General features: G+C 38.9%; 1 protein-coding gene across 1 annotated transcript in view; it reads left to right on the top strand.

Annotated features, from left to right (window-relative positions):
* The window catches only part of dipk1c (divergent protein kinase domain 1C), a 39,521-nt gene extending 23,009 nt beyond the window's left edge, over positions 1 to 16,512 (top strand). The window contains exons 3-4 of the mRNA XM_002941879.5: positions 6,797 to 6,961; positions 15,021 to 16,512. Of these exons, the coding sequence (XP_002941925.2) occupies positions 6,797 to 6,961; positions 15,021 to 15,215 (360 nt within the window). The 3' untranslated portion in view covers positions 15,216 to 16,512. The remainder of the gene's footprint in view (positions 1 to 6,796; positions 6,962 to 15,020) is intronic.
* The last annotated feature ends 6,484 nt before the right edge of the window (positions 16,513 to 22,996 follow it).

The raw sequence follows: 22,996 nt of genomic DNA, 5'->3' as shown, positions 1-22,996 counted from the left end.
ATCTCTATCACTATTGAAAAAAACAAAATAAAGTAATTCATTCACTCCCTTTTGCCTGTTACCACAAGAAACTCATAACCGATCAAGATGCTGATCCACCCTTTTGCTGTCAAGACAGAAAGACTTAGCTTAAATATCATTATGAAGGACTAGCGAAAAAGCAATAGAGAGGCCAATGGAAATATTTTGATGTCTTTGCATTCCAGAGTGAAAGGTTTATGAGCCAGGATTTGAGCACGTTGATGGCATAATGAGAAGCAAATGCTGTATAAAATAAAGAGAATTGCACAACACTTTGTCAGAATGCTGCTGACTAATAGTCATCTAACTTGTCCAATCTTTTGCTTGGTGGAAATAAAGCAATGAGATTTCCCATAGTGCCCTATTTCACCCTTTATATGCCAGCTGAGGTGACTTTGTCTGGCTTCATTTGTTAAATCTTAATTTGTGACTGATTATGAGACAGAAGGCTTCATTTATGGCATTGATAGATTTAAAGGAATACTGTCATGGGAAAACATGTTTTTTTTTCAAATCAGTTAATAGAGCTTCTCCAGCAGAATCCTGCATTGAAATTTGTTATTCAAAAACACACACAGATTTTTTTAATTTCAATTTAGAAATTTTACATGAGGCTAGCCATATTCTTAATTTCCCAGGGTGCCACAACCATGTGACCTGTGCTCTCATAAACTTCAGTCACACTTTACTGCTGAGCTGCAAGTTGGAGTGATATTACCCCCCTCCCAGCAGCCGATCAGCAGAACAATAGGAATGTAGCAAGATAGAAGCTCCTAGTAAATATCAGAATAGCACTCAATAGTAAGAAATCCAAGTCCGGCTTGGGACTCCTCCAGTTACATGGGAGTAGGAGAAACAGTAGGTTACCTGAAAGCCTAATGTGTAGCGCTGGCTCCTTCTGAAAGCTCAGACTCAGGCACAGTGCACTGAGATGGCTGCCTACACACAAATATTACAACTAAAAAAAAATACATTTGTTGGTTCAAGAATAAAATGTTAAATAAAAGGGTAAATTATTTGCTATCTAAACAGTGTAATTTAGAAATAAAAAGTACACAATAAAAATCATGACAGTATCCCTTTAAATGAGTTTATTAATTAGTCTTTAGAGAAACAATAACAAAGGGGGACTTGTTTAAACACAGGTTTTGTTAGGGTACAACTGTTTTCTGATACATATTTTACCATCATCACCATTTATTTATTTATATAGCACCAGTAAATTACAAAAAGCTTTACATTAAATTTATGGTATCTTTCAGGGCAGTGCTGTCCAACTTCTACGGTGCCGAGGGCCGGAATTTCTCTAGCATACATGGTGGAGGGCCGCTAATTGAAGCCAGTTTTGACCACTCCCCTTTTTGAAACCACACCCACCTCAAACCACACCTATTTTATCACAATGGTGGTAGCACAGCAAAATCCCAAATGCTTGGTCCTTACTGTGGGGATATCAACTGTCATTCATATGTGAAAGAATTATGTCATATTAAGATATACCCTTAAATTCCATATGCCTCCTCCTCCCCTGTGGATAGCAGAGCAACCCCCAGTACATAATTACACACCTTAGGGACCATTTAATGGCTATTTCCAACTGCTAACAAACTCCCACAACAAACCCCTGCCAGGTTCACCTCCCACAAGCAGCATAGGGCAAGCAGAGTATGGCACACACAGGCAGCACTCTGCCTGTCCTATGCTGTCTGTGTGTGCCATACTCTGCCTGTCCTACCCTGCCTGTGTGTGCCATACTCTGCCTTCCCTATGCTTCCTCTGTGTGCCATACTCTGCCTGCCCTACCCTGCCTGTGTGTGCCATACTCTGCCTGCCCTACCCTGACTGTGTCTGCCATACTCTGCCTGCCCTACCCTGACTGTGTGTGCCATACTCTGCCTGCCCTACCCTGACTGTGTGTGCCATACTCTGCCTGCCCTACCCTGCCTGTGTGTGCCATACTCTGCCTGCCCTACCCTGCCTGTGTGTGCCATACTCTGCCTGCCCTACCCTGACTGTGTGTGCCATACTCTGCCTGCCCTACCCTGACTGTGTGTGCCATACTCTGCCTGCCCTACCCTGACTGTGTGTGCCATACTCTGCGTGCCCTACCCTGCCTGTGTGTGCCATACTCTGCGTGCCCTACCCTGACTGTGTGTGCCATACTCTGCCTGCCCTACCCTTCCTGTGTGTGCCATACCCTCCCTGACCTATGCTGCCTGTGTGTGCCATACTCTACCTGCCCTATGCTGGCTGTATGTGCCATACTCTGCCTACAGTACCTATGTCTGAGGTGTGAAGAAGTGAACAATGGGAGTGATTACAGTCTGAGCCTGAGGTGTGAACACTGCAGGGGGTGGACAATACAGAGATTAAAAGGTGCGAACAACACAGGGGATTACATTTTTAAACAATACAGAGGGATTACAGCCTGAATCTGAGGTGAGAACCATGCAGGGGGCCAGTTAATCTCAGTACTGATACTATTTAAAGTTTACACAAAGGTAAGCCATCAAAGCAGCCAGACAGGTCGGGGGCCACACAGAGGGGGGCCGCCAGTTGGACAGCACTGTTTTAGGGTATTTTTTAATATACCAATGTTTGTGGGTCACAACATTATTATTTATACTTATAGTTACAGATATGTTTTTATTCTATACATTTGTTATGATTTTGAAATAATGCTGCTGATTACTTTTATGTCTGTGGGAATGTTTTCCTCATAAGCAGTTTCTGGTTTGCACATTACACCTACTGTATTATGCTCATTATATGATGCTTTTATATATTTATTGCACTGATCACTTTCTAATGGAGCATTTGTAATTTCCTATACCACCTTATGTTGTGTGGGTATATATATATATATATATATATATATATATATATATATATATATATATATATATATAACATTTATATAAAAAACATCTATAATAAACATGCTATGATAAACCTTGTAGCATTCAGAAATGAAACATGAAAAACATGAAAATCAGATGTGTTGATACAGGTTACAGTTGCACCAGTATCAGCAGTGTGCATTGGCCCTAAAGTTTCATTAGATCAGTGTTAGATTACATGGACCTTGATGGCAAGTTGGATCAGTGTGTGTGTATCATATTATTGCATGCACATAAACAACAATATTCAATAGCTTTCCTTTGCAGAGGCAAATGTAGATATGTAAGATGTGTGCAGCCAAGTTAAGAGACTGACTGAGAAAAATGGTTCACCATAGAAGTTCCTTATCCTTATGAAACAGTAGGAAGAATATGTAGCACTCTACCTCGGTGCCTGATGTTACAATTTGTATGTATGTATGTATAACTTATGTATTTATGAAGCGCCACAAGGGTACGCAGCTGTGTACAATCTTACAAAATACAAAATTACACACAGGAAGGACAAGTGTTATAATAAATAAATATAATAAATATATATAAATGCGCAGGAAGTAAGTGCCGTGTGGTATGAGACACAGTAGGAAGGAGGTCCCTGCCCCGTAGAGCTTACAATGTAAGTGGTTGGGTAACATACAGGCACAAACTGGAAGGTAAGAGTGCACCAGGTATGGGCATTTGCCCTTAAGCGCAGGACTGGGCAAAATAATGTTTTAGTGCTCCAGAAGGTAACAGCTGAGCTTTTTCTTAAAGTTAGTGGGTGAGTGTTCCCTACGGAGGGATTCAGGGATAGAGTTCCAGAGGTAAGGAGCAGCGAGATGGATGGTGTAAAAAGACGGAGGCTCTGAGAGAAGCAAAGGAGATGACCAGGAACATGCAGGGAGACCAGTGAAGAAATATAGAGGGGAGCAGAGGAGTGAAGGGCTTTGAATGTTAGCAGAAGGATTTTGCATGCTATCTTTTGCTTAACAGGCAGCCATGCAAGAGAGCTTAAGTGAGGCTGAGCAGGTTCCCTCTTAGGAGAGAGCATGAGGATCCTGGCAGCAGAGTTTAAGATTGATTGCAGGGGAGAGAGGTGGGAGTCTGGGAAGCCGGTTAGTAGGAGATTGCGGTAATCTAAGCGGGAATGATAAGGGCATGGATTAGTGTTTTAGCTGTTACTTGTGAAAGAAAGGGGGTATCTTGGCAATATTGCAACATAAAGTGAGATCCACATTATTCAGCACTAAGTGCTGCTTAAATCAGATGCATCATGTAGACTACAGTGATTTTTCTGCAGCCATGTTGCATGCATTTAAATACATTTCTTATTAAGTAATACTTACCTTGTATTAAAGAACATAGGTATCAACCATATCTGATGTCCATGTACCTTAATTCTCAAAATATTATGCAAAGGGAATCTGAGAAATTGATCAACTTGTAGCATTTTTTTTATTGCCAAGGTTGCCAAAGTGATGTATTTCTATGGCCTTTAAACCTGCAAAATCAGTGGAACTACCCAAGTTGCTTGAAGATCCTTCCATGAAACTAAGTATTTCCAGCTGGGAATCGTGTGCCTGGTTTGGGTTAAGCCCACAGAGTAACTTGTGTTTTATTTCAAGCCATAAAATGCTTGATATGCATGAAAGGTTCTTTTGCGAATATAAGAAGGGGTTTCTTTACTTTACAATGCTATTTAGGAATATGAAAGCAAGAAAGTACATTATATGTATAGTACTGTAACACAACTAATAAATAAGGAAGTCATAAAAAGAGTTTGAAAAATTGAAATGTGTCACCAATAACATGTGGCTTGCACAAGTCATTAAAGGGATTCTAAAAGTCAATGCAGAAAATTAATATTTTCTATTCACAAAAATATTTTTATAGCTTTCCATGTGTTTTTTTTTTAAGAGCAGGGAGCATGGCAAACATGAGAAAAGCATGCTGCTCAGTAATTGATTGTTCAAAAAGTGTCCTTTACTAAAGTGGGTGTTTGTTAGCATAAAATAACATTCAAAATGAACATTTGAGCGCTACTGTTACATATACCATGGGGCTCATTCTTCTGGTGCACACTGAACTGTTAGCCCACTAAAAAGCAGAAAAAAATACATGTATCCAGTATATATATGTGTAGTACAGAGTATCTATATATATGAAGACATGGTAAATATGAGCACTGCATTATTTACTTAGCTTTGATATATATTCTTTGGTTCTAAAAATGTCCACCCCTCACCCTAGGCAGGCGCCACATCCACCTCTGCAATGATTATGTTAATGGACCACTGCAAAAAAAAAAAAATGTTGCCTTACATTTTATAATATCTGAAGTCTCTCATGCATGCCATTATTTATTCTTACTGTATATTAGGGACATTGACTTATTGAAAAACCACTGCAGATTAAAGAGTATGATTTCTTACCTTCAATATACTTTATGTAATTGACTCCTGGACTTTTGATTAACATAACTAGCATTTGCTGGTACAACTGAACTGGTCCTTAGAAAATAAACCCAATCACTTATTATCACTGCAGGGTTTCATAGCAGTTATGTTGGATTTGTCTCCTACATGATTACATTATAGGAAATCTTTAACCCCCCCCCCCTTCCCCCACTACACAAACCTCCTTAATGAAAGAAAAACAAAACACAGTATTTGCTGTTAGAAATAAGAAGTTATTTGTGTGCAGACTTCATTTCTAATGATGAGATATATAAAAAATACACTATAAACGTCTTCCACTTTGGGTGCCAAATGTAACAAGACTGTGAACATTTAAGACCTGGTCAGATTGGTCTCACCTCCAGGCAACTCTTGATAGGTGAAATTTATAATAGTGTATTACTCCAACCTCTTGGTTCTTAAACACTTGAGTTCCCTATACTGGCATCATTGACACACAGGGTACTAACCCAACTGGCTTCCCTGGTGGAGCCTCTGAATGTTCTACTAAATTCCCTGATTCTGCCTCTTACTCCTATAGTGAACATTTACAAATCTTTCCTGGCACTTTCTTCACCTAATGGAAGCTACCTCTGTCCCGGGCCCATCAGCACATGACCTCCTCTAGCAAGTGGGATCTCAAAGAGGCCAAGCACATTTAGGCACTCCCATTTATAAACTAGAGAACTCCTCAGTCAAATACTGAACTGACAAGGTACATACTCCCCATCCTATCCTTTGGCTGGCCAAAACCCTCCAGGGTTCACAAAACCTTACACCACTACATTTATAAATGGTACTTAGTGATGAGTTATAACTTGTGCTTGGTGATGCAATGTGTGTCACATGTCTCACTGGAACTTCTGTATTATAAAAATAATGTACCCCTGTTGAAATATGCAGATTTAGTTGAGTATTGGGCCAAATTGTTTGTGGAGGATTCACTATTTGGGTAAATCCAAAAATTACTAAACATGGCAGAAAGCAGCTAAAGAGAAGGAGCCCAAAAAACCCCCCAAACCTGTAATTAACCCCTGCATTTCCCTATACTAGACCAAAAACAATTTAGAGTAGCTTTCATTATCCTACTACTAATAATAATAATGAAATCAATAAAAGAATAATAACAAAACTTTAGAAGGACAACATTTAAGTGCACTGCAATCATTCAGTCATTTTTGTTTTGGCTTACAAGGAACAACAAATAAAATAATTCCCAGAATTCATTTTAAAGGCATGGATGGTGGCTTTTCCTTGTTGTATAGTATTATGAACAGATTTCTTCCAACATTAAGGGGTTTACATATACAATATATATATGTTTTGATATATACTGCTTATTATGTATTTAAGGCTTCAGTCCATTTGTAATGTAAGTACAAACTTTGTTTTGTAGTTTTAACACTGTGTTAAATGCTGTGTTTATATTATAAATTGCAGGTGGTTGCTATTGATATGGACATGGCATTCTTTGAACCTAAAATGCGTAATATCCTGGAGCAAAACTGCACATCTAATCAAGACTGTAACTTTTTTGACTGCTTTTCAACATGCGACTTAAAGACTTACAAATGTGGAGCACAAAGAGAGAACAACAATCTACAAGTGAGAGCAAATTATATTTCTTTTATCATTCTCCTTTTCTGTCAGACAGATATTCCACCTGAAGCTATTTATTCAAAGGATATTCTAAAGGGAAAATATACCCAATTTATGAATGCTTGGAGTTTTTTCTTTATTTTAAAATATAAATATACCTTGTAGCTCAGAATGACATGCAAGGTAGGGAGAGTAAAGGCAAGGAGGGAGGATGCCTACGTGATTGAACGAGCAGTCTGCAGGTCCCTGCACTCCAAAAAGAAGCACAGAAGCCTGCAGTTATCCCCAAGAAATGCACACTGCATGGTGCATTGATGAACAAATTAGTCTTACACAGTTCACAAAGACTGGAAAAAAGTCTACAAATATACAAGGCTATTGTCACATTATGGAGTATTAATTAATTTATTTCTTAAAGGACCACCATGTGCCTAATAATTCTTGTTGGGATATTATAGCTAAGCTTTACGCAATGCTGGAATGCATATACAAGGTTTGTCTTCTTGGAAGGGGTATTTAGCTGTGACCTTTTCTAGTGTCTTTGAGACTGTGAATAAGTCTTGCATGACGAAACTTGTCAGGCACGGTGTCTGGTCAATAAAGATAATGCATCATACAGACAGGTTAATTGGCTCTTGCTATAATACACCATAGAATGTGTGTGAATGTATTAGGGACCTTAGATTGCAAGCTCCACTAAGGGAGGGACTCTATATGTGTATATCCTCTGTAAAAGTGCTGCACAATATGTCTGTGTTATATAAGTAAAGAATAATAAGTTTATTTGGCGACCTCCAGCTGCTTCTACTGTGGTTGTAGGTCATGCGGAAGATAATAAACCCTGTCTTTTGGATTTAATATGTTATTTAAGGCATACATCAGCAAGCAAAGTGTTTAGTTTTACCTGTAACAATTATGACATATTTTGTAAAGTAATTTTGGAAATAATTCTTAATGCTTTAAAGATGGCACATTTTTTTGCATAGGGGATTCTCTTTACTGACACTTAGCAAACAAAAGCAGCCCAGTATTGCTCTATGGCAGATAGTTTGACCCACCAGACAAAGCAGTAGGGATGCACCAAATCCACCATTTTCGGATTCAGCCGAACCCTGAATCCATTGTAAAGGATTCGGACAAATACTGACCGAATCTGAATCCTAATTTACATATGCAAATTAGGATACAGATGGGCTAAAGAGTAAAAAATGTTCAACTTCCATATTTATTTCACAGAAAGTCCCGTGATTTTAAGGATTCGGTTCGGCCAGGAGCATAGATTCAGCCAAATCTGAATTCTGCTGAAAAAGGCTGAATCCCAAACTGAATGCTGGATTAGTGCCGAATCCCTGCAAAGCAGTGTCAATTGCCTTTTATCTGGCTCATAAAAATGCGTTACGCATTTATACTTACGTAAGAAAGTATAAAGGTTCCTTCATGATGCCATAAGAACTTGCACCCATGCATAGCATAGTACTCAGTGGTGCAAGGGAGCCCTGCCCTTAAAGTGGACCTGTCACCTAGACATAACAAGCTGTATAATAAAAGTACTTTTCAAATTAAACATGGAACCCAAGTTCCTTTTTTTTATTAAAACATCCATACCTGTTAAAAGTCTCAGCTTTCAATCATATATTATTCTGCAAAGTGCTGCGTAAATTGATGGCGCTATATAAATAATAATAATATACTACCGCCCCGCCTCTATGCCTTAGGCAGGCAGTTTTTTTCACTTTCCATTCAGTTACTGTACTCCCCACATTCCCCCTCCCTTCTCACCGTTGATTCTGTAGCAAGAGCATATACATGGGCATTAGGTGCCCCATTCTGATTTTGGCTGCTGGCCTTAATAACATAGTCCACAAAATGGTGCCTGCCTGCTTGCTGTGACTGCTAATTCCAAGACTAGAAGAACAAGATTTAAATCATTTATATTGTGTATATTGTGTATATTTTGCTTGCCTAACACCAGAGAATAGTATTTGGATTTATTTTTTGAGTGACAGGTGCCCTTTAATGTAATGTCTGCTCAAGGCGTACAAACATACAGGGCTGCAGTTGTGCCTAATGCCCTTATTTGGTCCTACTTGTAGGGGGTGTGCATGCAGCAACTGGAAGCCCATAGACCTCCCATATGCATGCCCTTTAAATGATATGTAAATACAATATCTTATAGAGGAAAAAAAACAAAAACCTGCAGCACCCTATAGATTAGTGTGCAGTGTGAAATAAGTGCTTCATTAACTCAAAAGTGGCTTGCCTCGGCCCCCTGTTAATTGTCTATTGCATCTGATAGACTAGAGCAAAACTATCTTTCAGAAGCAACTCTTTGCGCTCCATTCAGGAGGCACAAATACAGCCAACTAGACAACAACACCTCTGCACTCACCCATAACCAATATATATAGGAAATTAAGACATTCTGTGCATTAAGCTACCATGATATTCCCTCCCTTTTAAGCAAAACAGGGATTGTTTGTCCATATATTGCAATATACTCCAAGCTGGTCAACTGCGTCAAAGTCATCCCCTCTGGCCAGTCCTACACTCACTTTTATCTGATTCATTAAGAATTCTACTGCTTCAATATACATTTAACAAAAGGACTGAGTTTTACCTGCAACTTAGTTGCTTTCAAGCTTAAACCCCCAAATGGTTGCCCTGTTATTGGCCCACTGGGATCACCTGACTGTAGCTGGGAAGGGTGGGAGCTACGACATGGAGCTGGCCCCTGCTCCTGTATAAACTATAGCAAAAAAGGGAAAGTTGTGCTCAACCACTAAATTTTAAACCATTAGGCGGGGTTGCCTAAAAAAACACTGCAATCTGTGCTGTTTTTTTGCACTTTGTACCTTGCTCCCCACACTGTAAATGAGCCCTACAATGTCAATTTAACACTATAATTGAGCTTTAAAGAAGTGGAAAATGATGTTAAACTGATGCCATAAATACCTTTTGGCTATGCCAGATGGCCAGATCCAAAAGTGTTTTAAGAACAAAGCAAAACATGTTTCTACCAAAGAGCCAGGTAATGTTTACAGTATGTGTTAATGATGCACATGTTCTTTGCCCAAGCTTTTCTTAATGAGATGGAAAGGAAATGTTGGGCACAGTATGTGCAGGTGTAGATGGGAACTTTTTGATTATATAATGAAAAAAAAGAAATAATAATGCCCAGATCATGATGAAGTACAAACGTTGCGCAAGTAATCTTTAATGTCTAAAGAACTCAAGGCTCTCTAACCTGGCTTTTATAGTTCATGTAAGTAACTGGGAAAGGACCAATCAGATGGGATCTGGGTCATGGCTCAGTGGATTGAATAATGACCTGCCTAGTTATGGGCCATAGTAAAAAAGAATTACGTTCAGATTGCTGGGAGAAGTTTTTCTGTTGTGAAACCATAGACCTGAGCTCCTCCCCCCCCAACATCCCTGGAATAAGAGAATGCTGCAGGTTTCAGAATACTAAGGTCACGATTTCAGGAATTAAATAGGCATTAAACCGGACTAAACATTTGCAACAGAGTGTTGTATACACACATACACACACACACATATATATATATATATATATATATATATAATGTGCTTCCTGAAAACATGCAATCATTTCTGATGGGCATTAAAGAAACAGCACTGTCCCTAGAACTCTAGAAATACTATACATATTTGAGGTGGTTGGGCTTGCTGAAATGTTGTCGATAAGGTCATGCTTCATAAAATAAACACAAGGTATATTTTTCTTTTTATTTGAATATTTTCTTTTGTACCAGGCCATCTCCCTTGCATATATTCTGTCAGTCATCGCTCCCATTTTGGTTGACATTTTCAGTCATTTGTATATGTTGGAAATTCCCAGTAGTTTTGGGCTTTGGTCCATGCTTGTTTAATTTATATGGTGATAGATAAAAACTACCTTTCACTTGGCAACATGTCTTTTTTTTTTTCTTTTAACAAGGTTTACAATTACAAACCTACTAGTGTATACTTTCTATTGGGATCACTCAGCAGTAAATTGATGTTCGTGTATATGTACATACATGACTGTGTTAAACAGTAACAATCACCCAGGGGCACGGTGCTGGTGCGCTGCTAACAATGCAGCCCAATGCAAACAGTTTGTACTGATTTACCTTCTGATGGAACAGCAAAATAGCTGGTGACCATATATGTGAATGAAGTATGTACTTGTGCCTGAACATGTATAACTACATTATTTGCATTATAGTGTAATTTGTCCATAACCTTAATACTTATATGGTACATATATATTCAGTATATCAAGCTCTGACAATTAAATGGGTAGTTATCCTATTAATTGCACAAAGAAAGATCCGGCTTTAAGGACAACCTTAGCAATCAGACTTCTAGCCAGACACATGAGATGGAGTCTATTATGATTTTAATGTGAGGCAAAGAAAAATCATGCATTGCTCTGCTCTATAAAAAGCCTTTCCTCCATGGTCAGCAAAGCACAAAGTACAATTTTTTAATCCCAAAGTGAAGAATTTGCTGACAGTTTAATAAAATCTGTAACGTTTTTGATAGACTAGCCTATTGATCTTGACATTTCATATTTGCATGATGACTTATCTCAAGGCTCCATATGAGCTTTTCCAGCCAGCTCACAAAGTACAGCAATTGCATTCTATACCAACATCTTGGTGCCCAGTATTTTAGCTCATCGCTTCCATTCAATTGGAGCAGTTTCTGAAGGAACGGAGTTGCTACAGCATGTAGCCCTTGCACTTTTGCCCTCCAGGCCCTGTTTAATATCATATTAAAATCAGTTTTTCTCCAAATAGTGCTGAAATTACTTGGAAATCGGCCCAGATATATAGAAACCTCACAGTTATTAGCTACCATTAGCTCCCTGTGGTAATATTTCATAAAATCCATTTTCCACTTAGCCAGGCATAAAACATCCTTGTGCTCCAGTGCACGGCCAGCAATAATATTAAAGAACTGAATATCAAGTAATGAAAACAATCTGTGTAATTATTTGTGGTCTAGTAGTAACAGTGACAAAGACAAAATCGCTTTTTCTCATTAATAAATGTAATAGTAGGATAATATTGTACTCCTGCTCTGTCCCAAGCATCTCTTGCTAATGTATTCCTTCCTGGGGCAGGCGGGGCTTCCATACTCACTTACTATATGCAGGTTTCTATTTGTATTTGTATGCATTTACCTTGTAACAACTAATAAGCACTAGGCTGTGCAGAAAGGCAGGGTATCAAGCCCACTGGTAGCCTCATAGAATGGCCTGAAATATGGCCAATCTATGCAAAACATTCTCTGCTGAGCCATAGGGATAGGATGGGGCAGTGTCTATGGGTCCTCTAACAAGCAAAAAGAAGGCACTTCTCCCACCTAACTATAGGCGTTATCATTGAACATGGCCAAAAGGGTGTTGTGTTATTTATAAATAGATGATATATAGTAGCTGAGGTTAAGACAGGTTTAGTAATATTTTTTTCTCATGCAAAACAACTTTTGATGTTTTGTATGACAGTATATCTGTCCCACTCTCAGGATATTCTTGTATATTCCCTTTACACACATAAATATATAAAATGATCCTTCCTATCCCATTCTTGGGGCAATGGCACAGTGGGTGTGTTTCCTGCTGCTGCAATCTGACAGAAAGAAGCAGCAGTTAAAATGCCCCCTTTGCCTGCCTTGCAGATCCCTGCACAAAAAATGCTCAAGACCACAGACCTTAAAGTGGTAGTTCACCTTTTAGTTAATTATTTAGTATGCTACACTTTATCCTTTTAGTATGTGTCCTATTCTTAGCAACTTTTCAACTGGCCTTGTTTTTTTAATATTTATCGTATCTTCTAAACTGGACTCTAGCAACCAGATACAGTAAGTGGTGATATTTAAACTGGAGAGCTGCTGAACAAAAAGCAAAATAATTTAAAAACCGTTAAACTGCTTGGAATATCAGACTGCATCATTCTAAAAGTTAATTTAAAAGTAAGCTTCTCCCTTAAAAACTCTCTTTTGCATTTAAAGGTGAAGGAAATGCATTTTGGCATTTTATTGCCAATCGATTAGCCACAATACTGCAAGATAGAACACTATATTTATTCTGCAGAAAGCTTTACCATACCTGAGTTAACAGCCCTAGAAGGTCCCTCTGTTTGTTTAAGATAGCAGCTGCCATTTTAGCTTGGTCTCAGTAACTTCCTGCTGAGCTCAGATTACAGCAGAGAGGGAAGAGAAGGGAAGGGGAGGGAGGAGCAAACTGAGCAGGCTTGTGTCATGCCATGAGTTATTTTTCTGAGAGAGGAAGTCTGATACCAAAATGTTTACAGAAAAGAAGAAAATAAATCCTGTGGTTTTTTTGCTAGAGGCTTTCTCTTCAGCTTTTTTGTGAGTGCTTGTGACTGTTTTTACATCGACGTCTCTGATAAAACTTACTTTGTTTTAACTTTTCCTTCTCCTTTAATAGTTTTGTTACTTTTCTCTGGATGCTCTGTACTGGTGGGCAAACCTATAGTGCATGCTTTATATATAGAGAGCCTTACCCATGCCTTATAGAGGGAAATAATGATATGTATAACGTTTGTGCCTTGTTTCTCTTATGGTGAGTTGGTTAGTTAACATATTCATCATGTACTCTCTTGATTAAGATTGCTGGTATGTATATCAAAGGGTTTATTAGTGAAGAATTATCCTCTAATAACCTCATCTGCATCTGATCAAAGCTTACTGGATCTTACTCATGGAATCACAGAATCCTTTGATCAAAAGTGAGGTAGTTGATGTTGGGAAGCAATGGAGGAACCCTCCGTCTGAAACTAATTAATCTGAAGCGTAGATTCAAACTGGCGTCTGTCTTTATTTTTCTGTATAGCAGCAAGAAAGATGTAATTGCAGAATACTCTCACCTTCCTCTTCCAATTAGTGAAGGCCCATTCTGGGTGAGTGAGTCCAGTGTGACCCATGTTCTACTTGTACTATTCTGGTGTCAGTTATTGAGCCGATAAAGAGGTTACAATTTCTTCCTTTCCATCATCCTCATGGCCGCCAAAACAGGCAAGGAAATGGCTGCATGTCTATCTACAAATGAAAGGGGTACAGACTGAGGGAAAGAGTCAGTGAGCTGCTGAAATGACACCACTTGTTTGCCTTGCACCGTACACTTAATTAAGGCTATGGGAAACATTGCTCAGTCAGTTCTACTTTTTCTAATGACTCTAATAAGAATCATTTAGAGCATGGTCCTTGAGAATTATCCTAAAACACACTGAGGGACAATCTATGGCTGAGGGTAACCCCAGATGCCTTCAGTTGAAGCCAAAATGAAAGTGCCCTAATGCCATTCCTGCTATTTTAATGCCATAGCTCCATCTGCATGCTATTGAGAAGTAGTCTGCTTCCTTTTTGCTGTTCAGGTAGAGTTAAACACCTGTTTAAGAGTGCAGTTTTTGTATATTGTCATATTACCAGACAAAAATTCTGCTGGTGATATTTAATAGCAAGACTCATTGCTTCTTAGCATATTAAAAACTATGACCCTGAGCACAAGTGCTATAAAGCATTAAATAACACAAAAGTGTTCATTCAAAAAGTACTTCTGTTCTGGGTTTGACTGCCCTCTGCACATAGCGTTGGACTGGAAATCCAGTGCTAGATGCAGAGTGCGGCACCAGCGGGTGCTAGATATGGTGGTTTGCATCTGTTTTTTAACTTTGTACTCTGCCCTGCACTTTATAAAGCACCCCATTGTTTCTTGTGCATTCTGTTATATATTTGAATTCTTGCCAACGTATTGCATATAAGAAACAGGGCATATTCTATGGTTCCTAAAGCAATCGAGCAAAGCTGGTATTTCAGCCCAGGCATTTCATAGTTGGTGCTGCAGTTTGAGGGGAACAGAGCTGCATGCAAGTCTTGAAAAGGGGAGCAGAAGTTCCGTGAGGTAGTGTGTATGTTACATATATCTGGCATAGACACCTCACTATTAATAGAAATTCAGGTTTGTTGGGAGGAGTTCTACAATGCAATGCTGTTAAAATTGTTTTGTTTTTGTTTTTTTGCTTACATTTTCTAGGTTATCTGTGACAAGATATTTCGTCATTGGTTCACAAGAAGCATTATGGGATCTACCAATTCTTTTCCACTCCAAGCAGAGCTCCATAAGGCCGTTCAGCAATGTGCTAAATCCACCAATAAACAAACTCCTTTCTCTGAATTATACAGATTGCTTAGAGCTAGCCAAGAACAGCTCCAAAAGAGGAGTACGTAACCACGGCAGCACCATCACTGTTTCTTCTATGTACCGTTTCTTTTATTCTTTCCTTTGACAAAATGACAGACACAAATATTGATCCAAAATATTGTGATATGATTATATTTATAAACAATCTTTATTGGCTTTATGGTGAGTCAGTTCTGTTTTGTCCTGAAACAAATGGAAGGTGTGGTTCAAGGCCTTATCAAGACCCAATCTACTAAGAGAGTAGACAGGGAGAACAACAGAAAACTAATAAGGATGATATTTAAGGTGACAAAATATATTTTCATATACAGTGAAACACTGGTGTAACTATAAAGGAACCAGACCCGCAATTGCAGGGGGCCCTGGGGGAAAGGGGGCCTGTGCATGCTGGGTCCCTCCTAAGATTTTTTTGTGGTGGATCCGGCTCAGGGTAGTGCATTGAAACCTCAATTTTACATACCCTGTATTTTTTACACATTTACACCATTTTTTTCTGGTCCCTTGAAAAATGTATCTATCTGTAACCTTATTTAAGGAGAGGGTACAGTTTGACCTACAAGGGAAGTTTGGACTCCAAATAACTGCTGTCTACAAAGTCCCTGCACATTACAGCTGCTGTGTAATATCAATGGTTTGATGGAAATTAAAGTCTTGTAATATAATGTTGGCCCCACACACCACACTGTTTAATTTTTTATAATGCCTGTATTAAATTAGCCAGGAAATCATTATTAAAATCAAATAAAATATAAACAACAATGTTTAATCTTGTGCCTGAACACATTTTAGCCATTTCAATTTAATGTTGCTCATGTGGGAATAAACATTTAACAGCATTTAGGAAACCCAGCACTATTGAAGGAGTAATTTATAAATGCTGGGCAAATTTGCACCTGGGTGGTAACTCATGGCAACCAATCAGATGATTGCTTTCAGCATTCAACCTGCAGCTGGCTAAAACATTTAATCACTGATTAGTTGCTATGGGTTACTGCCCAGGTGCAAACTTGCCCCGTGTTTATAAATGAGCCCAAATGTCTATTCAAGTCTAAACTCTTCGTGCAAATGTAATTATGACCAAGAATGTGCATATCAAAAAAGTTGTATTTATACAGACGTACATTAAAATAAGCAGCATCTAGAAATAGCACACATTACCTTACATTACCTACAGTATTTTTGTCTGTGCCCTTGTTATATCCATCATATTTTATGTTATGTCCTGTTATTAAAGATATTGATGAGATGATGTAATGTGCCTTATAATAAAATGTATAATAAAAATGTGCCTTGGGATTGTAAGCTGAAAAGGTCCTTACAGTAACATATTGTTTGTGGCATCTATGTGTGGGTGTATGTACTTTGTAGTACTGATGCTTGTTGTATTACCCTGTGCTATCTTAATACACTTCAGAATTTATAGGATGGCAGTGTGCAAAGTGCAAAGAATGGCAGACTGTGCCCTTTTTTTGTAACACTGCCATACTTGTATAAAGAACTGCTAACCCCATAATTACAGAGCTGCCTGCGTTTGGCATTGCTGTATTTACTAGAAGCAAGAGGCAGGCATGTTTGTGCTTCTCTTAGCTCTCTTGAATGTCTGTCTGGGATGGAATGGAGCACTTTGTGCTTGGCTAATCAAGAGATAAAACGTTCTACTAAACATTTTGCTGCTCTTGACATTAGTGAATAAAAACCTTTCAGCCATCTTGCCACTCCACTCTACATTAACTACAGTATTCTGGGAGCAGATTTCCTCCGTAAAATTCTCAAGGTCTGCATCAGACCAGGAGTCTTTAAAAGCAGAAAGCATGTAGCAGAGGCCTAATTACTGTTCCAACAGTCAGCTAGGCTACTGTTTAGAAAAATAGTCAACACCCAATGAAAAAACAGCTTTTTAGATCTGAATACAAGGTAATTTAATTACATTGATCTATGTTAAATGAAGGCAAAAACTAATAGCACTTAAAGGAACAGTTCAGTATAAAAATAAATAGATAGACTGTGCAAAATAAAAAATATTTCTAATATAGTTAGTTAGGCAAAAATGTTATCTATAAAGGCTGGAGTGGGCAGATGTCTAAAGCTGCCCATACACGGGCAGATCCACTCGCTTGGCGATGTCGCCAAGCGAGCGGATCTTCACCCGATATCCCAACCTACGGGTGGTCGATATCGGGTAACATGTAGGCGAATTCGATCGTTTGGCCCTGGGTCCAAACGATCAAATTCTAGCGGCGGCAATGGGGCAGTCGGTTCGTGGAGCGCAGATCAGATCCGACTGAATTTTCTAACCTGGCCGATCGATATCTGCCCAATTTCAGGCCAGATATCGGTCGGCCAGGCCCCTCGTTTCTGCCCCTACATGGGCCAATAAGCTGCCGAATCGGTGTAAGGGACTGATATCGGCAGCTACAAACGGCCTGTGTATGGGGACCTTAACATAATAGCTGGAACACTACTTCCTCCTTTCAGTTGTAACCAGTGACTTAAGGGGGGGGATGGGATGTTCTGTTAGTTTGTGAGCACACAGTTATGTCCTATATGCCCCATAACCCAAGTCACTGATTGGCTCCTGTCTTTTAACAGGCTAAAGAGCTGCAAAGGAGATAGATGAGTTCTGACTATTATGTTAGACATATGCTCACTCCAGCCTTTATAGATTACATTTTTGCCTAACTATATTGAAAGTTTTATTTTGCACAGCCTATCTATTTACCTAGTTTCATTTTTTCACTGTATAATTCCTTTAAATAAGAAAGTGATACCCACCCTTTGTTTTAATGTTATGATGTTTACATGGCTACATACAACAAAATATTACCTTTCACTAGCACAAACATTCACAACTAGTTTTTTGACCCGACCAGTGCACAAAGCAGCAGTACATAGAGAATAAACTGGGATCACTTACTGTATGAACAGCTATGTGTATGGTACATGGGAGTTCCATTTTCCTATAAGTGATTTTAAATGTTTTAATAATATTATTATGTATTCCTACACACACTAGATTCTTGCACTAAAAGGTAAAAGTATGTAATTAGCATAGAGTACATGGGCCATGAATGTAATTTATTTACACGGTATTATTAACACGTGTTTGTAAAGCGCCAATACATTCTGTATGGCTGTACAATGAATGGGTGTGTATACTGAACATTGTAAAGGTATACATTAGTGTTTACCCTCACACCACCCACTTATGCAGTTTAGTCGGTGCAAAGAAATGTCACTATGAAGTGCAATACACATACTGTAAGGAGCTCAGGGGCAAGTATAAAGTGCAATGCTAGCTTGTGGCTCATTCACATTAAAAGCTGCAACAAGGTCAATTGGGACAAAGCAGTTTAGGCACAGCTGCAATGCATACGCTGTTTTAAGACACTCAAACTTGCAATTTTTAGTGCTCTAACTGTAACTGTGGCCCATTGTATTGACCAGTAATAATAAGAGAATTACAGGCTGCAAATAGGCAATTCAAGGACAAAATAGCAATGGACAAATATTCAACAACTGGGCTTTCTGAGAGTCTAGCAGTAAAGCTTTCCCAGAGCATAATGCAGTTTAAAAAAAAAAGCTGGTATAAGTACAATTTAATTGAATTAATTCTGGCCATCCGGGACATAACATGTCAATGTACGTTTATACCGCAATGTCAAGAAAATGTAATATCAGCATCTGCAGCAAATTAAAATAAAGATTTTCTGTCTAAATGTAGAAAGCAAGAAAGAAGAGTGAAAGAAGATAAAATGTTCTGAGGCCGTGAGAGAGAGTCCAATCAGTCTATTGCTGTTTTCTTCTCTTTTCTAGCATTCAATAAATAACAGAAGCAAAATGATCGCATTCATGCTGATCTGATGGGAATATTATTGCCTCACCATGTGTTTCAACTGGGGACCTCATCCTTCAACTTGGCCAACTTGATTTTTTATAGTGATTGATCAAATCCAAAGGACTTATGTTATTGTGTAGACCAGGGGTCCCCAACCTTTCTTACTCGTGAGCCACAGTCAAATGTAAAAAGACTTGGAGAGCAACACAAGCACCATAAAAGTTAATGGAGGAGCCAAATAAGGGCTGTGATTGGCTATTAGGGGCCTCTATGCACCCTATCAGCTTACAGGGGCTTTATTTGGTAGGAAATCTTGTTTTTATTCAACCAAAATTTGCCCCAAGCCAGGAATTCAAAAATAACTACCTGGTTTGGGGGCACTGAGAGCAACATCCAAGGGGTTGGTGAGCAACATGTTGCCCCTGAGCCACTGGTTGGGGATCCCTGGTGTAGACAATGACCAATAGGTAGTTATTTCAGCTGGCTAAATCCAACACACACAAAGTAAATAAGAGAATGAGCATGAATATTTATACATCAAACTGGATATGATATTCCTAAACAATGAGATATGGAACAGAGAGGTGCTAAATTATTTATTACAGGTATGGGACCTGTTATCCAGAATGCTTGGGACCTCTGGTTTTCTGTAATTTGGATCTCTATAACTTAAGTCTGCTCAAAATCATTTAAACATTAAATAAACCCAATAGGACTGTTTTGCCTCCAATAAGGATGAATTATATCTTAGTTGGGCTCAAGTACAAGGTACTGTTTTATTATTACAGGGAAAAAGGAAATCATGTTTAAAAATTAGAATTATTTGCTTATAATGGAGTCTACGGGAGATGGCTTTTACATAATTCGAAACTTTCTGGATATGGGTTTCTGGATAAGCGATCCCGTACCTGTACTAGTACATTTTACAGTTAATGATAGTTTCTATCATTTGATTTAACAATGTATTTTTCACACTGGAATGGTTCATTTAAGTGTAGAAAATAATTGTCTGAAACCTTTTTCCCCCTATGTGATTTGCATCGGGGATTAAGGACTCGGATGAGTGTTTGTGAACAGTGCTGCTAAACTAGGCTGAACACTGACCCATCCATTAAACAGAATAATGTTCTAAAATAATGCCCAAATGCATTCTGACGAATTGACACAGTAATCTCTTTTGACAAATGTATGGATGAATTGTCTGCAAGCTTTTGTGCCAGTGCTTGTCAGATGATAGCTGCCTAGAAAGGCATTAATGTAAGGGTAGTATGGGAGAAGACGGGCACTTTGGCACTGGGTTTTTGGGCTACACGGGCTAACATGACACTCAGTAACACCCTATGTGCTGTTACACTAAGGGGGTCTAAACGCAACAGTGATGAATAAAGCCTATTCCTTATCGTATTCACTTTTGGTAACCACTTTGTGGATATTTTCTACGATCAGAAAAGTAATGCTGGAAGGTCTGACATATGGCTAATTGTTTAGAAATTTGAATTCCCTTTAGGGGATCACAGAACACTTTCCCCTGCTGTGACATCATTCCTTTCTGTGACATCATCCAGCCCATTTACAGACTTAAGAGAAACCCGATTGGCTGGGAGCCCCAGTGCGCTTCTGGGAGAAAAGGAGTGCCTGACTTTGTAGCCAAAAATTTAGGGGAGGGTCCAGCAGGTTATAAAAAGAGCCCCTGCTGTCTCCAGCCAGAGGGGAACCAGAGGGAGAGAGTAACCAGCCACTTGCTGTTATTGAGTTCAGACTATAAAGAGAGAAGTTTGCTTGGTTGCTGGTGACTGCCTCCAATGTGTCCCTTGTGTGAGGACAGGAGTTTCTAGAGTGTCTGCTACGTGGGAGCAACTGCCTATTCCAAAGGGAGAGGTACTTTGGGGCAGGTAGCGCTACCTGGGGAAACTAAGAGCTCTGGGGAAGGGACTTTGCCAGAGACTGAACTGAACAAGGGTATTTCTTCCAGGAATGGAGTGTGGGACAGTGTCCTGGGAGAGACTGAGCCAGCAGTTGGCTAAAACCACACGAGTTTCTCAAAGCAGGGTTTATTACTATTTTAATTTTCAGTTATTTCATTTTCAAACTGTTATATAAAGTTTATAATTGCTGCAAACCTGTGTGATTATTTTCCTAGTGGAATCCCCCTGAAGTGTGCTCCTCAGTGTCCACTAGGTGGAGGCTGTAAATCCCAATTTCCCAGTATCGCATATATGCAAAGAGAACTAAGCGCAAGCCAGATAAGTGAGTGTTATCCAACTTCTGCAGAAGTGTGCCAAGAAAGGGTTACATCCCTATAAAAGAAATGGAAATGTAGGTGAATTAACTAAAAAAAAGCCTATATTTTTAGCATCAGTGACTTAACTGTGTGTAAAAAGTTGTGAAATACCATCATAAATGGTGATGCAGGAGAGTAAACAAATTATATCCTCAAAGGGAACTTGTTTAGAGACCACAGCTACCATAATTCATGAAAATGTGTATCATACATTATATTTGAAAATAGTCTGACTGCAAATGATAATGGGCTACTTAATATAACTATAACATAACTATAACTCTTTAAAGGAACAGTAACGCCAAAAAATGAAAGTGTATAAAAGTAACTAAAATGTAATGTGCTGCTGCCCTGCACTGGTAAAAGTTGTGTGTTTACTTCAGAAAGTCTACTATAATTTATATAAATAAGCTGCTATGTAGCCATGGAGGCAGCCATTCAAAGGAGAAAAGGCACAGGCACATAGCAGATAACAGATAAAACACTATTGTATTCTACAGAACTTATCTGTTATCTGCTATGTAACCTGTGCCTTTTCTCCTTTTTTCCAGCTTGAATGGCTGCCCCCGTGGCTACACAGCAGCTTATTATATAAATTATAGTAGTGTTACTGTAGCAAACACACCAGTTTTACCAGTGCAGGGCAACAGTGCATTATATTTTTATTACTTTAAAGCTCTTTCATTTTTTGGTGTTACTGTTCCTTTAATCTCACTCTGCTATGATACTCCTCTCAGGTACATGTCCTCAGCTCTGCCACAAGACTTATCTGAAACTGTCCAGTTGTAGGATGGGGACTTAAAAAATGTGAGTGTTCTTTTCTTTATATATATATAGCCACCTCTAATGAGGCTGCTGCCCTAGGCATGTGCCTTATTAGCCCGTACCTTATTAGCCCATACTTTTTTTTAAATAAGTGCCCTGACTCAGCTTAAACAAATAACCTTACTCACAGTGCTGGATAAATGATTAAAAACACCAAAGCGTTTTCTAAATCATAATACACATCAGTTTGTCAGCCTACTTGGTTGGGGTTCTTGTGCAACATTGACTATAACATTTATGTAACATAGTGCACATATAATTTACTCAGCAACCAATCACTTTTTTAAAAAAATTTTAAACAGCTGATCAGTAAATGCTACACGCTATACTTTAAAGCAGTGTTCCCCAACCAGTGGCTCGCGAGCAACATGTTGCTCCCCAACCCCTTGGATGTTGCTCAAAGTGGCCTTAAAGCAGGTGCTTATTTTTGAATTTCTGGTAAAGAGACAAGTTTTGGTTGCATAAAAACCAAGTATAATGCCAAACAGAGCCTTCTGTAGGCTAGCAGTCCACATAGGGGCTATTAAGTAGCCAATTGCTACCTCCATGAACCTTTTTCATGCTTGTGTTGCTCCCCAACATTTTTTCAATTTAAATGTGGCTCACGGGTATAAAAGGTTGGGGATCCCTGCTTTAAAGGTACGCTCTTGCATGTATTCTGGGCCTGACCAGTGTTTGCCAGATTTTGGTGGAAAGTGGTCCCCTGAAGCATGCCTCCTTGGTTTAAGAAAATAGTTCCTGGATGGTATTAACATGTTCTTCTGAGGCTTTTGTACTTTCTTGTTGGAAAAGTAATTTTCCTTCCTGAAAGCTGCCTTCTGCACCTACTTTAAAATGCTGCAAGTCTCTGATAAATGAGGCCCTCCC

Source organism: Xenopus tropicalis, chromosome 6 (assembly GCF_000004195.4).
Source record: "Xenopus tropicalis strain Nigerian chromosome 6, UCB_Xtro_10.0, whole genome shotgun sequence".
Classification (NCBI taxonomy): domain Eukaryota; kingdom Metazoa; phylum Chordata; class Amphibia; order Anura; family Pipidae; genus Xenopus; species Xenopus tropicalis.
This window is presented reverse-complemented; position numbering and strand designations above follow the sequence as displayed.